The 15,265-nt window shown below is 40.4% G+C and overlaps 1 protein-coding gene across 3 annotated transcripts in view; it reads left to right on the plus strand.

The window, feature by feature from the left end:
- scn8ab (sodium channel, voltage gated, type VIII, alpha subunit b) overlaps positions 1 to 13,188 on the plus strand; it is a 54,209-nt gene extending 41,021 nt beyond the window's left edge. For all 3 annotated transcript variants that reach the window (XM_069677565.1, XM_069677562.1, XM_069677564.1), the window contains 7 exons: positions 3,109 to 3,231; positions 5,535 to 5,819; positions 5,901 to 5,954; positions 6,035 to 6,172; positions 6,696 to 6,800; positions 6,917 to 7,187; positions 7,676 to 13,188. In XM_069677565.1, coding sequence (XP_069533666.1) covers positions 3,109 to 3,231; positions 5,535 to 5,819; positions 5,901 to 5,954; positions 6,035 to 6,172; positions 6,696 to 6,800; positions 6,917 to 7,187; positions 7,676 to 8,841 — 2,142 coding nt within the window. In that variant the 3' untranslated portion in view covers positions 8,842 to 13,188. The remainder of the gene's footprint in view (positions 1 to 3,108; positions 3,232 to 5,534; positions 5,820 to 5,900; positions 5,955 to 6,034; positions 6,173 to 6,695; positions 6,801 to 6,916; positions 7,188 to 7,675) is intronic.
- The last annotated feature ends 2,077 nt before the right edge of the window (positions 13,189 to 15,265 follow it).

Here is a 15,265-nt window from a genome sequence, read left to right on the forward strand (position 1 = left end):
AGTAAAAGTAGAGTAGTAGAAGATAAGTGATGACCACTAAAAAAGTACTACTGTTTGGGCTACCATGCATTTTGCATGACCTACAACTGACCTTCACATTTTTTTGATACACTATCTCCCTACATAGCTGAAATGATAATTGTACAATTAAGCCTTTGACTTTTTTTGCTCAAGACTTTTTTTCTCAGAATATTAAAATAAATCACATCTCTTGTCGTCCTCGTCGTCTAACATGTTGTGCTCTGTCAGGTACAGGATGGTAAGTCGTCCATTATCCCTTGACCACTAACTTTCCACTGTCACGACTGTGCGGTGCCAATCTGTCTGTCAGTCAATATGAACAGCATTCACTTATGTATGTTTAGTTCCTTTGGTTTTCTGAGCTTGTCTTTGGGTCCGTGCCAATACCCACACTTGTGGTATTTGGTAGCAGTGCAGCGCTTACTATGTGTGACTGCAGTACAGGTTAGGACCACAGGCCAGTGGGAGTTTGACAGAGCTCACTGGGAAACATCAGGAAGACATCCGGTGGATTTGTGAATACATGGCTGAATGTAGCTCAGATGCTGTGTCATTTCAAAATGATAGACAAATAGATCAAACATACAGTCAGTATTACAGTTAGATTAAGACACCATTTAAAAAAATGCACCTTCAGGAACAGAGAGAAAAAATACAACTAATAAAGCAAATGGTTTCTATGTGCTCACATTATTACATTTCTCAAAAGTATTGATGATCACTATGCCTGTCCAGCATACCACAAACTTAAACTACTTCATATCTGCTGATTATTGTTGAGATTCGGTCCTAAAACATGCTAAGTCATTAGCTAATGCTAGAGATAGCTTGGTTAGCAAAGCGTGTCAGTAATTCTTGGTTGTGATATTAAATGGGATGCTAATTTGGTTTGCGAAAAACGGCGTTCAAACTAAACGCACTAACCGAGTCTAAAGGAGCTGAATCTGCCTCATGCCTATTTGTGACTGCATTCTTGCATGTGGCTAAAAGCTTCACGCCTCGTTTATTGACCGCAGTGACTAAAATGTCCATCACACAATGTGAAAATGTCTCTCTGAACAACAATCTTCAGACAGACAGCTCATGACTCATCGCAAATTGAAAAGATTTTCCTTTCCGGATTCTAAGTGTGACCACAACTCCCCGATAGTTTGTAATTGTTTAAAACAAGTACAAAGTTTTTCTTGCTAGAGCCTCTAGAGCAAGGGTGGCCAACCCTGCTCCTGGAGAGCTACCTTCCTGCATGGTTTAGGTTTCTCCAACACAACTGATTTGAATGTTTTGCTCATTACCAATCCCCTGAGAAGCTTCAGTTGGTTGATAACGAGCAGATCATTCAAATCAGGTGTGTTAGAGTGCGGAGAAACCTAAACCATGCAGGAAGGTAGCTCTCCAGGAGCAAGGATCTAGAGGAGTGTGCAGGCTGTCTCAAAACATCCAGATTCGCCCACAGGAGGACGTGAATTTAAGGGCAAACTTTCATGGAAATACAACCGTTTGTTTTTCTAGACAATTTTTCTGTTACCTTTCATGGCCATGGGTAAATTTTCACCTCATGTGGGAGCTGCAGAAAAGGTCATGTGATCTATGATTATTTGGGAATATTGAAATCAATTGATACAAAATTTTATATTCCAGATATCATGTTCTGAAAGGTGTTAAAGGGTCTATTCACTGATTTTCAACCTCAGCCCTATCATGCTATTATGGGGAGCTGATGCCATTATGGTAGGACAAAAAAATGCAATTTGGCTCTGTGCCTTTGGAGGACGCTATCCGCTTCTCCAATGAGCCCTGGAAAACCTCAGAGACCAGAGAGCCTCCTAAACTACACTTCCTCAATCTAGGACGCCCGCCTCCGATGTCGTGTCTCATTCAAAATCATCGGTTTGAAATGTAGACTGCAGACCCCAAGATTTCTTAGACGATCCACCGGTATATGCTCGTCGTATTTCGGATTCTGTACCGCTCTGAGCCATTGCCTGTAGCGATCAATGTCCTTGACTGGAAAACGGTAGTAGTTCACTCCAGCGTTTCTCGCTGGGTCGTTTCTTTCAAAGGGAGGGGCGCAATGCACACTGGGTGTTGTAGGAATGTAGAATGGTCGAAACTTTCTCCACAGCTATGGCGCCGATTTCAAATATTATTGCTTCTACTGATTACAGAGAACACCAGCTTTGACTGACAGTGGCTTTTTCCAGGGGGCAAATTGTTCAATGCAAACAATGCAATGCAGGGCAGATGATTCAACTCGATTGATGATTCAAGTGCTTGACAATCCTTCAATAGAAAATCTCAGACACAGAAATTGTCCTTTGTGTTGTGCAGAAAGCTTTCAATGCAAATCTTTACCCTAACATGGACCTGTCCTCTCTCTCACAGCAGGTGCCTCTAACTGTGTCTCTCTTTAAGTTAAGAGAGACATTGTGCAGCTGTCCACAGGGCCCGAGGGGTCGGTGTTTGAGGGTGCAGGGTAAGGTTTGTGTGCTGTGTTGGGACTCCTACTTTCACAGGTTATCCTCTCTCTTCTAACCCTGAAAGTTGTCCTCAACCTTCTGCGTTTTTCTCTCCCCTCTTTAAGTGCGATGCTCTCTGGTGTGGAAACTGTACTGTTGTGTACTGTGTACCGTGTGTATATTATTGTGTCACATTGATTTAGTGTTTGTGAATACATCTCTCCTCTAATTTTTTCCCTTTGTTTGACTCTTTATCTTCTCTCCCTCTCACTGTGTCAACCACAAGTTTCTTTCCAGGTGTGCTCACTGTGCTGTTAAGCTGGTTATCACGCCAGACTGGCTTGCCAAACTAAACCAAACACAAACAGAAGTGAACAAACACATAAAAAAGGAAAAGGAAAACTTGGGTCACGTGTACTTTATTGACCTATGTCTTTTGTAATAACCCCTGTTTAACCTTATGTTATATAGATACACACATTTAACTATTTTTGTACCTTTATTTATCTGTATATAACCATTTAGCCAGTACATACAGGACCCACCTTTCTCTCTATTTCCCCTCTAACTTTGTGGGTCCTCTCTTCCTTTGCCTCTGTCTGTCCCTCTCCTTCTGTCCCTATCTGTGTAGGTGTCTATAGTCAGCCTTATAGCTAATGCGTTGGGCTTCTCCGATCTAGGCCCGATTAAATCACTCAGGACACTGAGGGCCTTGAGACCCCTCAGGGCCCTGTCACGTTTTGAAGGGATGAGGGTAAGACCTAAGAAACCAGGCAGCTGGTCCTTCTGCATGCCGATTAAATAAAAGCATCAACGCATGCTAAAGATGGCAATAAAGCAAATGGAATTTTTAAAAAAATCTCTCGAATTATTTTAGGTGAAAGCTTTTATCAGTGAGAAGCTTTTTGCATGGATGCAGATCATCTCAGATGCTCACAATACATCTGATTTGATTTATCATATTTCATTTCATATATTTTAACTCTAGAGCTATGTAAAGGTAATTGGCAGTCACTTATAATTAAAAGAAAATACTTCTGTCCCATGCTTTATGAAACACTAAACCACAACAGGAATTTTAACTTGAATGATGCAACACGATGCACTATGATTGAGCTCTGAAGCATTCAGTACCAGCTGAGAGAACAACGAGAGGTTAGTACGAACCATCACACAGAACCTCAGAATCACAGGAAAGGGTTAATGCAGACTCCTTTTTAAGAGTTTTCCACATTAAATTGATATAGAAATGTGTACACACTGTAAACTGTGGTTGCAGTTTTACAGTATGTGCACAATTAATATGTATGTCAAGAATTTGATGCCCTGGAGGGTGCTGTAATCATCTTAGCCTGAGAAAGACGTATTTTCTTCAGTTACTGTGATCATTATTTGAATGTGTGATGGGTTTTTATCAGCCTCTCGTTGTTGCTGGGCAGAAAACTGAATCTTGTCAGTGTCTAAGCACAGCATCCCCTGACTGTCGCTCTGCCTCAAGTGTCCTGATCCTATCACAGTTTGGCTTTGGCATTGTCACACTGGAAGAACAACAAACTTCTGGTTGCATACCCCCCTTCCCCCTCGCCATCCTCGCTCATCACTCCTCAGTGAATGTCGTTACCATGATTTACATGATCACCATTTTGCAGTTGTTATATTAACTTATGATATGGATGCTTTGGACTAGACTAAAAACTACAGAATTTAGACATGTGCAGTTTGTTGTTTTGGTTTATTTGGCTTTTTGTTGCCATGGCACCTCTTTGTTTGGAAATGCACATTCATACAGTGTCCCCTTAACCATAAACATTTCCGTAATATAGATTCCCCCTTGCTACAATATTTAGATATACAGTATAAGTAAAGAATATGTGTTTTGGGGTGCAACAATATATCAAAGCCAAACATGGAGTGCAATGTTATCAGTTATAAGTAGATACCAGACGGTACAATTAAGTGTCATTTATTTACACTAAACTGTGACATTTAAATGTTAACAAGCTTTTAGCCTTATTGAGTAACATTGTTCTACTCCAGAAATCTAAAGTGAAGATGCTTAAATCGTGATATTTTCACCATATTTACAGGGCGGCCATTTTCCTTTGATTTCACAATCATGGTGGGTGGGGGTGGGGTTATTATGTAGTACTACTGTATTCCGGCATGTAAGTGAAGGGTATCTAACCATCGTTGTCATTAATAAACAACTATCAATACAATTGATAGTGAAAATCCAGAGGGAATTGGGACAATATTTCAAGGTAAAACAACATATTTAATAACCCGTTAGCTACCGTTAGACAACAGCTATTGCTAGCATTCTGCCACTTCCTGGCTAATATTATGTTAGCTAGGAATTTACTTTCTGTTACTTTACTTTCCTATTGTTTAGTATAACACTACCAAACAGTAGTATACGTTTAATCCACTTCCTAGCCTACAGTAAAGCTATCTAGTTAGTGGATGAATGCTAATGTTAGCTATTGTCTGACCGTAGCTAACAGGTTATGTTGTTTTCACTTTAAAGACGGACAGATTTCCTCCAGGTTTTCACTGTTTTTTGTCTTTTCAGTTACTGTTCTATCAAGAAGTGGTAAAACGATAGTAATGTGTCAGATACCCTAAATGGGTATGATTAGCAACCTGGAACAAAGTGTTACGGCATTACAACACCATTTTAGCTTCCCACTCTGAGCATGACGTCAGAGGAAAATGGCCGCTATATGAATGGTCAGTGGCTTACAAAGGTGGAATATCTTTCACCAAACAAGTGTACACATGCTCTTTGTCTGCATGAGCACACTTTTAACATGACTTCTACTAAGAAATTGAGCTAATCAGTTGAGGCACGTGCTTAAAGTATTGTCACACCCCTTCGTATTTTATCGTGATGAGCTCATCGTGTGGAGGAATCAGATAACACACCTCGAGCTGCTAAAGAAGGGGAAGAATGTGCATTTCTAAGTATGTGTGTGTTGATGTTCTTGTGTTTGAACATCTCCATGCAGCTATTGTGTGATTGCTAAGTCACAGTGGCTCTGTGTCCTTGCTCTGCAGGTTGTGGTGAACGCCTTGGTGGGTGCGATCCCCTCCATCATGAACGTGCTGCTGGTGTGTCTGATCTTCTGGCTCATCTTCAGCATCATGGGTGTCAACCTGTTTGCTGGAAAGTATTACTACTGTTTCAATGACACTGCCGAGGAGATGTTCCAAAAAGAAGACGTCAACAACAAAACAGAATGTTTTGCACTCATTAATGCAAACTTCAGTGAAGTCAGATGGAGAAACGTCAAGATAAACTTCGACAATGTGGGTGCGGGATACCTGGCCCTGCTACAAGTGGTGAGAAACATTTGCTGTGGTTCACTCCTCTGATATCGAGTGTGTAACCTGTTTTTTCACACAACGTTTCTACCCACTTAGGCGACATTCAAAGGCTGGATGGACATCATGTATGCAGCGATAGACTCTAGAAAGGTATGACTTTTGCACTGCAAAGTCTGACATCAGGATCAGTGTGAAGTTTTGAACAAATTTTCACTTCTTCCATTTCACAGGTGGAAGACCAGCCTGTGTACGAGGACAACCTGTATATGTACATCTACTTTGTCATCTTCATCATCTTCGGCTCTTTCTTCACCTTGAACCTCTTCATTGGTGTCATCATTGACAACTTCAACCAGCAAAAGAAAAAGATAAGATTTATTTTCCTTACTTTCACCTTTTCAGAACAAGCTGCTTAATAGGCTTCTTAGAAGTCGGTTAGATGATAAGATCACTACCACTCTCATTTCTGTCCATTAGATATGAAGTTAGCGCTAACAGCCAGGTAGCCTAGCTTAGATTAAGACTGGAAACAAGGAGAAAGTGTTAGTTCATCTGTTTGAGGGGAGGATTTTGTAACTTTAAACAGAACCAGGCTAGCTGTTGTTTCTAGTCTTTATGCTAAGCTAACTGATTGCTGGTGCTAGCTTCACATGTACTGAACAGACGAGAGTGATGAGTGGTATAAACATTGGCATGACAGAGAGTAAAAGAGAAGTAAAAGTATTGAAAGGTTGAATTAGTCCTTTTAGTTTAGAATCTAAACATTGTAAAAAGATTTTTTTAATCAACAATAAAAGCGTTATGTTTAAATGATTTATTTTGGGATTAGTATTATAGCAATAGGAGCTCTCAATATTGCAAATTGTAACCAAATTGGTTTTGTCCTTGCACTTTGGAGGTCAGGATATCTTCATGACGGAAGAGCAGAAGAAATACTACAATGCCATGAAGAAACTAGGGTCCAAGAAGCCACAAAAACCAATACCCAGGCCTCAAGTAAAAATCATTTTGCACTCTCTATCTTAAATGCGAAGTATGTTAGTAACAGTATATCTATGAAGATAAAGAAAATGACTCAGATTTTCTCTTCCTTTCCCTCTCTCTCTCCTCAGAACAACATCCAGGGCATGGTGTTTGACTTTGTGACGCAGCAGGTGTTTGACATCTCCATCATGATCCTCATCTGCCTCAACATGGTCACCATGATGGTGGAGACGGATGATCAGTCAAAGGAGACAGAGGAAGTGCTCTACTGGGTCAACTTCTTCTTCATTGTGGTCTTCACCGGCGAGTTTTTATTGAAGCTCTTTGCGCTGCGTCACTACTACTTCACCAACGGCTGGAACATCTTTGATGTGGTTGTGGTCATCCTTTCAATTGTGGGCAAGTGTTCAAAACAAAACATTCACACGGCTTAATTGTATATAGCCCAGAAATTTCTCATAAAAAAGGGCTTTGAGGGCTCAGCAGACACAGGCGTGGTTTGAAGGGTCACTTTCCGTGAGTGATAAAGAAGAAATGCAATTTATTCTGCTTTTCAGACATCTGTCTCCAAGGTAGTAAAAACATCTTTATTAAAATTAAGACAAAAAAAGCAAACCTCAACTAAAGAAATAAAATGAGTTAGTAAAAGATAAATAGAAGTGGAAGTCAAGGAACATTATAAATGCATTAAACAGACTTATAATGTGTTATTTACTGATTAATTATGTTTTAATTTAGACTCTTCTGAAAACTTCTTCTTACTTGAAGGCATAGTAGTCTTTAGTGTGGTTAGTAAGGCAGTCAGTTGTCAGTATATAGAGTATATTTGAATCCTATATTTAAACCAAACATACATTGTGTCTCTCTTTGCCTCTTTAAAACTGCAGGAATGTTTCTGGCCGACCTGATCGAGAAGTACTTTGTGTCACCGACACTCTTCAGGGTGATCCGTCTGGCTCGTATAGGCAGAATCCTGCGTCTCATCAAGGGGGCCAAAGGAATCAGAACTCTACTGTTTGCCCTGATGATGTCACTTCCTGCCTTGTTCAACATTGGCTTACTACTTTTCCTGGTTATGTTCATTTTCTCCATCTTTGGCATGTCCAACTTTGGCTATGTAAAACACGGGGCTGGAATTGACGACATGTACAACTTTGAGACCTTCGGCAACAGCATGATCATCCTGTTTATGATCACCACGTCAGCTGGCTGGGACGGCCTGCTGCTGCCCATCCTGAACTACCCTCCAGACTGTGACCCCTTACTGGAGAATGCTGGCACCCCCGCCACAGGGGACTGTGGTAACCCGTCTGTCGGCATCTTCTTTTTTGTCATGTACATCATCATTTCTTTCCTCATTGTGGTCAACATGTACATCGCCATCATCCTGGAGAACTTCAGTGTGGCCACAGAGGAGAGCGCCGACCCGCTCAGTGAGGACGACTTTGAGACCTTTTACGAGATTTGGGAGAAGTTTGACCCCGATGCCTGCCAGTTCATCACCTATGCCAAGCTTTCTGACTTTGCTGATGCACTTGAACACCCGCTCCGAGTCCCCAAGCCCAACACCATTGAGCTGATCGCCATGGACATGCCTATGGTGAGTGGCGACCGCATCCACTGCCTGGACATCCTGTTTGCCTTCACTAAACGTGTGCTGGGTGACAGCGGAGAGTTGGACATGCTGAGGCAACAAATGGAGGAGCGTTTTGTGGCAGCCAATCCCTCCAAGGTCTCTTACGAGCCAATCACCACCACCCTGAGGCGCAAGCAGGAGGAAGTGTCAGCCAGAATCATTCAGAGGGCCTACCGCTCCTACCTGGCGAGGCGGGGTTTCGTCTGTAAGCGCAAACCAGCCAACAACAAAGTGGAGAATGGCGGGAACAATCAGGAACAGGAAAAGAAGGAGGGCACTCCCTCAACTGCCTCCCTGCCCTCTTACGATAGTGTAACCAAACCTGACAAGGAGAAACAGGATGACAACAACGAGGGCAAGGGAGGGAGGAAAGAGAAAGGAAGAAACCAAAAAGACATCAGGGAATCTAAATGTTAGAGCGTTGGAATACTAATCACAGTAATAACAATAAAAAATATTATAATGTAACTTCAAGCAAAGCGAGAGGAAACTCACCCACACAGATGTACAGATTATTTCATTTGCAAATCAGAAAAAATAGTAATCAATCATTTTGTTTACAGACTTCATTCTTATATTGATGCAGAGGGAAGCAGCTTGGTCTGTTACAGCTTGAAGACTCTTGAACTTCAGTCAAACCAAACATAATCAGCATACTGTGTGACTTTGTCTTATCTAGACTACTGATCTTAACAAAAGGGAATCAAAAACAGACACGGTCTGTGTCTGCTGAAAGGCAGACTGCTCACTAAACACTGGTCTACAGAGAAGGCGAGTAACTCTACACCAAGAGGCAGAATGAAAAACTCAAGGAATTTAGCGCCTGGATGCAAATAATGGATCTCTATGGGAGACGGTGTTGTGAAGGAAAAACAAGGAAGCTGCTTGATGCTGAAGGATTGTCCTCCTAAAGCAGCCACTGAGTGGTTCTGTGTCATTTAGTACTGAAATGTATAGAGGAGCAAAATGACACACTCACTCTGTAAGAGCAAACAGAAGGATGACTGGTGAGTGAAAGACATGACAGAGAGCGTTGGAAATACTTCTGTTTTATTAAAGCTAGAAAATGTTCATTTGAGCAGCGAAAAATGCAAACAGACAAAAAAAGAACAATATTCAACATTTTGCCCATGTCACTTAACTCTTCTACTCATTTTATCTTTGTTATACCCACATCGAAACGCTTTTTTTACATGGGCTTTCACACCAATTGGTTAAGGGTCTGTTTATTATGGGGTCAACTCGGGCCAAGGGCTTACATTTACTCAGAAAGATTTCCAAACAAATACATAAATAATTGTGCTTGTTCAATGCATAGAAATGACTTGCATGATGGCATGTTTTGATCAGAAATCTTGCATGAATTATCATAGTCCACAAGACACTAATACTCAGACCACAACAGTGGCTCGACTGTAAGATTGAGACAAAAATTAGAAAGCTCAGAGTTCAGAGTAATATGTTTAACAAAGATAAGTGATAGTGGGGTTGATCATTTAAAAGGGTTCTGAATTTGTATCTCATTACATGACACATTTCAAGTGATGTTTAAATTGTTGCCTCTACAGACAGAAGAATGCAATATGTGGGTAAATTATGCCACCATAGTGGATCAGTGGGTGAAATCCAAACAATGACTTGCTGCTCCGGAGATTTTGGGTGTGATGATGTGGAAAGGGATGTCTGTTTTTCATTGGAATGACATGTTTGTTAATTTGGACTAAAATGTTTTAAAGGGCACAACTCTTTAAACCTATAAAAGCTTATGTTTATGATTTGTATGCACCTATGTAATGTTCATTACCATCTGCCTTTAGTTTTGAGTGAGCGGGCATTTGGGAGTCCTACTGGCGGTTCTAAGTGGTTTGTGGGGATTTCACAGGTTTGGCAAACTCCCTTCTATTTCTGATGTTTCTCTGTGGGTGGTTAGACCTTTCTGAAAAGGGCTGAGAAGACTTTGTTTAGTTTACATCATTTAATGCCATGTAGCTTCTTTACATGTGTGTTTTCTTGTTTTTATTCCCTGATGTAATATTCATGTTCTGATTGTTAATGACTCTTATTTTACGCACTTTTATAAGCCACATTGAAGATGATGACGAGGGAAACGGTCTTGTGCTGGAACACATTATTTCGGGGCGATAGTATTATCTTAATTTGACGAGAAACAGAAAATGATGAATGGGTGATGGGAACATTGTGTTTGGAGAAGCCAAAGAGATCTGCCTTGTTATCCCTTGTTGCCCTTTGTCCATGGAGTGGGATTAGGTGAAGTATGCCCTGCCCATTCAGTTTTTTCGCTGTCATTACTAGACAGAGAGACCCTAGAAATGTATGCAATGCTTGAAAAATTCATCCCTTTTTCTCAGGAGATATTATAGATGTACTATTATGAGCTCTGCAACAAAATGCAAGTGAATGTGATGGGAGTATTTATGAAATCATGTTTGACTCTTTTGTGTTTTATGCCATGATGACGGACAATGATCTCGGCTTGCAGCCTTATTTTGGCGGCCGCCTGGTCACGGGCCAGGGTGGCGCTTCCTGCTTACGACGCTTAGATTATAGGGCTAGAAGCATCTCAGTAAAACAGTCACATTTTTGCTCGCTCGTATTGGCAGCGTTTATATTGATAGCAGATTACATTTGTGGTTAAGTCATTATGGACTGTAGTCTGGTCTCAATTTCAATAAACACACTAATATTGTTCACCCCGATAGCAGTCACAGATACAGGAAACACTGTGAGGAGATGTCATGAGAGTGATTTGGGATATGTTGGTTTGAGCAGCACATTTAATTCTGTGTCGTGCTCAGTGGACAGGCCCGAGATTTCAGTGTTTAACAACAAAGTGCTCTGAGCCTCTCATTTGCTATTTTTCTTCACCTCGCTCTACTGCATAACAAATACCAAATAACCAACAGAGCACTGGATGCATCCTTATGGTACTATGAGCCTAAGCACCACACCACAGCTTTTGCACTTCCTGTTGTGCAGTGATGTCACTTCCTGTTTATGAATAACTCCCTCATCCGTTCTCAAAGTTCTATGGTCCAGTTGCTGCATGAGATCTCCAAAATTCAGTGTGGGTGTTACCTTGAACCAAATAAAACTCTGAATGATAAGCATTAAAGCTACTGCCGTCCATTTTCTCCAGGATCACCATGGATACACAGATGCGTATTTCAGAAAGAAACCTAAAAGTAGACACACATACATCCATTCGGTAAAAAAAGATAAACACAGTTCAGGCTATGTTCTATATGGCACAAACTGCAAAAGCTAAGAATGGACTTTTTAAGAAACTATAAATACTGTAATATATTATTTTCTTTTAACGGCATGTGTAGTTTTTTGTAAATACAGGATTACTTAAAAAACTACTACTATTAATCTAACACTAAATATTAATAACCGTAAATAGAATGGCTTCCAGCTGACACCCCTTGTCACACTTGTTAGGCTGTGACATATTTGTTAGATGACGTAGATTTTTTTGAGTCACTTTTCACAAAAAAAGAGGGGAGTAAGCTAAAAGAATCTATATTAAAAGCTGAAATTGTATTTAAAACTGTATAAGTCAATACATACATATGCAGAGCTATATCACATATATATTATATATATATTCTACCATATATATATATAGTATATATCGTCTCCTGTCCAGTCCTTGCATTGAGGTGAAACCAGAACCACAGAGTGTAACTGATAATGCTTCTTTCTTTGTGTGGTACGTTCAGAGAAGAACCAAAACTCTGCAAACTTCTGCATATTGGGTTCCTGCGTACAATGCATGGTGTTGTACTGGCTGCTTGCTGACAATTGTGGAGCCTGCCTTGGTGAGAGGATTGCACTACCAGCATACCCTTTTGTACATGTGTGAAGATGTCTTGCCCCCTAGTTTCCTATACTGTACACACAAAAACAGACAGACGCAGACAGACACACACTAACACGCACACAGTCACAGCCTTTCGCAGGCAACTGCTGGCTTATCGTCGTGCCCCAGTATGAGCCACAGCTCACTCTTTGTGTGACAAATTTTTGCTCGTTTCAGCTCTTACCCTCCATGTTTCCCCCCTAACACACTGCTGCAGTTTGGAGTTGACCTTTAATTTTGCTGTCACTTTCAATATGATATATCTAATGATTTAAGGGTTAGTTGTCTTAACTGTCTGTGTGTTTGTTTATGGTGCAATATCTCTTAACGGCACGTGCCTTTTTAGCTTCCTATTTAGTCTGTCAATAAAATCAGCAACGAGGATCTCAAAAACCCGAGGGAGTGAATCAAAATGGAGCACGATAGAAACGATGTATTGAGTTCAAAATTAACTTGTAAACTGAAAACTCACCACCTAGATTAGACTGTCTGGACTAACATCTTGTAGAGTCATGTAGTACAAGTGCTCTCTCTGTGTGTTCTGCTTACCGGCTCCTGGGCTAGTAAGAGAACAGCTTGCCTTCTGTTTTACCACTTCTGTTCATTTCCAAATGTGGGTTTTCCAATCGGTATATGAGGCCATTTCTTTTGTAGCATGACTGAGATAAATTTTCTTTTTCTTTCCTGAAAATAGGCTAACTGAAAAAAAAAAAAAAAAAAAAAAAAATCTTTCGACTGTCATTATCTCTTGGCACTAATGCAGTCAGAGAGAGGACGTGTGTTGCACAACCACATGGGACAATTAAATGAGAATCAGTGAAAGAATATCTTCATTTGAGCACGAATCTATTTCCAAACAATAAAGCAGCCTTCCAGTTACACCTCTGGCTGGTGTCGTTATTACAACACAGAATATGTACCTCCATGACCTGATGGATGTTTTTGTTGCTGTTTAACTACTTAATTTAAATGGTTTAGCTTTTAAAGCGACATTGTGCACTTTAACACTCTAGAAAAGGTTTTTTTGTTGTTTTTATTTGCTAATAATCACTAAAATTACTAAAATAAATTGCACACATGGCAAAAACATCTTGTGACAAAACTACAGTCTGTTAAAAATAACAGCAAACATAACTCAGAAATACCTAAATTACATGTTTAACTCATATTTAAATCATAGTTTATCATACGTCTTTGGTTTGAGTTAGCATGGTTGGGCGTGTCATGGTGCAACAGCACTGAAATGGCTGTGAAAGCAGGTGTGTGCGTGTGTGCATGCATGTGTGTTTCTTCCCTGCCTTCCCCCTCCTCTGTGTGTGTGTGTGTTTGTAAGGTGGCGCACTGAAAGAGGGAAGGAGAGGGGAGGAGGAGGCGGCGGAAGAGGAAGGGAGGGGGGGGTAAGCAGAGACAGCACTGCAGTGCAGATAGATGAATGCAGTGGCCTGGGCTGAGTCAGCAGCATGTTCCCAATAGGCTCAGACTGTACAGTGCACTGTAGAGCACCTCCTTACCCACAGCAAGCGAGCGGAGGGAGAGCCAGCTACAGCAGGAAGATGAAAAGTAAATGAGAACAATGAACAGAGGCACACACAGAAAAACAGCTAGTCTGCTGCTGTGGTTATATACCTCACCTCCTACCTGCAGTGCTGCATGATGGGATTGCATCACTTATTTTGCACGATTTGATGCTGTATCTTCGCTAAAAAAACATAGGATCTGCTTATTGTTACGATGATTGTACAACATTCAAACTGTTTTTGTATCATTTATAGGCCAATATGTTAATGAATAGTTGATTTACATTCTCTTTATTGTTAAATGTGTAGCTTGCTATTATAGACATCAACCACATATCTGTACGCTGCACTATACAAATGCTTTGTTTTTCTGTCCTCCTTGCATCAGATCTGATTTGGTTGCAGAGGTGGGATTAAGTAGGACGTCTGTCGGGCTGTTCGGGGCGGGTCAACTTTGTGCGAAGGGGAGAGGGAGGCTGAGGGAAATGATTGTTAGTGTGTGTGAGTGAAACGGATACAGAGAAAGGGAGATTGTATGTCTGTAATGAATCAATAACATGTAATCTGCACTAGTGAGGTAGTGGTGACATTTTTTTTTCCACCATACAGAGGTAGAGTGGTAGAGGGTGCTTACATAAAATATGTCTACACAGACCCAATTTCACTCAAAAAGATGCAACAGAAATGTGCCCTTTTCATCTCTGGTATTGATGTCACCACAGCCCCAGCCATCATACCCATGATGCTGCTCCTAATGGGGTTTTCATCCATGCCCCTGAAGTTGTCTGCAGAGATCACAGCCTTTAGCTTCTGTTTATTTCTGCAAACCCTTCAACAGAAGTACTAAGTGAAGGGCCTCAAATATCCTAACAGCTATCTTACACCCTCTAGTGGGACCTGAAGGTAATGACTCACAGCTGTGTCACTTCCCCAATCTGAAAGGATAGTTCAGATACGTAGACTTCAGATAGCCTAAATTACTAAATTGTTTAGTAGCATTGATCCAATAAAATAATTAGATTCAAACTCAATTCATCCACCATAATGTATAGATTTTATATATTATATTTTGCATTAATAATCGAAATCTTCAATTAACTTGTAGGCCTATCTAATATTACCAAATACATTAAGTGGAGTAAAAGTGCAAATGTTTAAAATGTTGTGGAGTGGAAGTATAAAGTAGCATGAATTAAAATACAATTACAAGTCCAATTAAAAGGACCTCAAATTGTACCTAAATGAGTAAACGTAGGTTACTTAGTCAAATTTAATTATAACATTTATACATTTTACATATACTGACACCTTCCTTATAATCACTTAAGAACAATAATAACTAAGAATAATACGAAAAATGAATTAATATAAATATAGGTGACATTTCATTTACTGTTTTAGCCTGGATGAGAAATTTGAGGGCCTCAATCTCGCCGCCTTT

Source organism: Semicossyphus pulcher, unplaced genomic scaffold (assembly GCF_022749685.1).
Source record: "Semicossyphus pulcher isolate SPU_LCO1_2020_fin unplaced genomic scaffold, fSemPul1.0.p SCAF_3, whole genome shotgun sequence".
Taxonomy (NCBI): domain Eukaryota; kingdom Metazoa; phylum Chordata; class Actinopteri; order Labriformes; family Labridae; genus Semicossyphus; species Semicossyphus pulcher.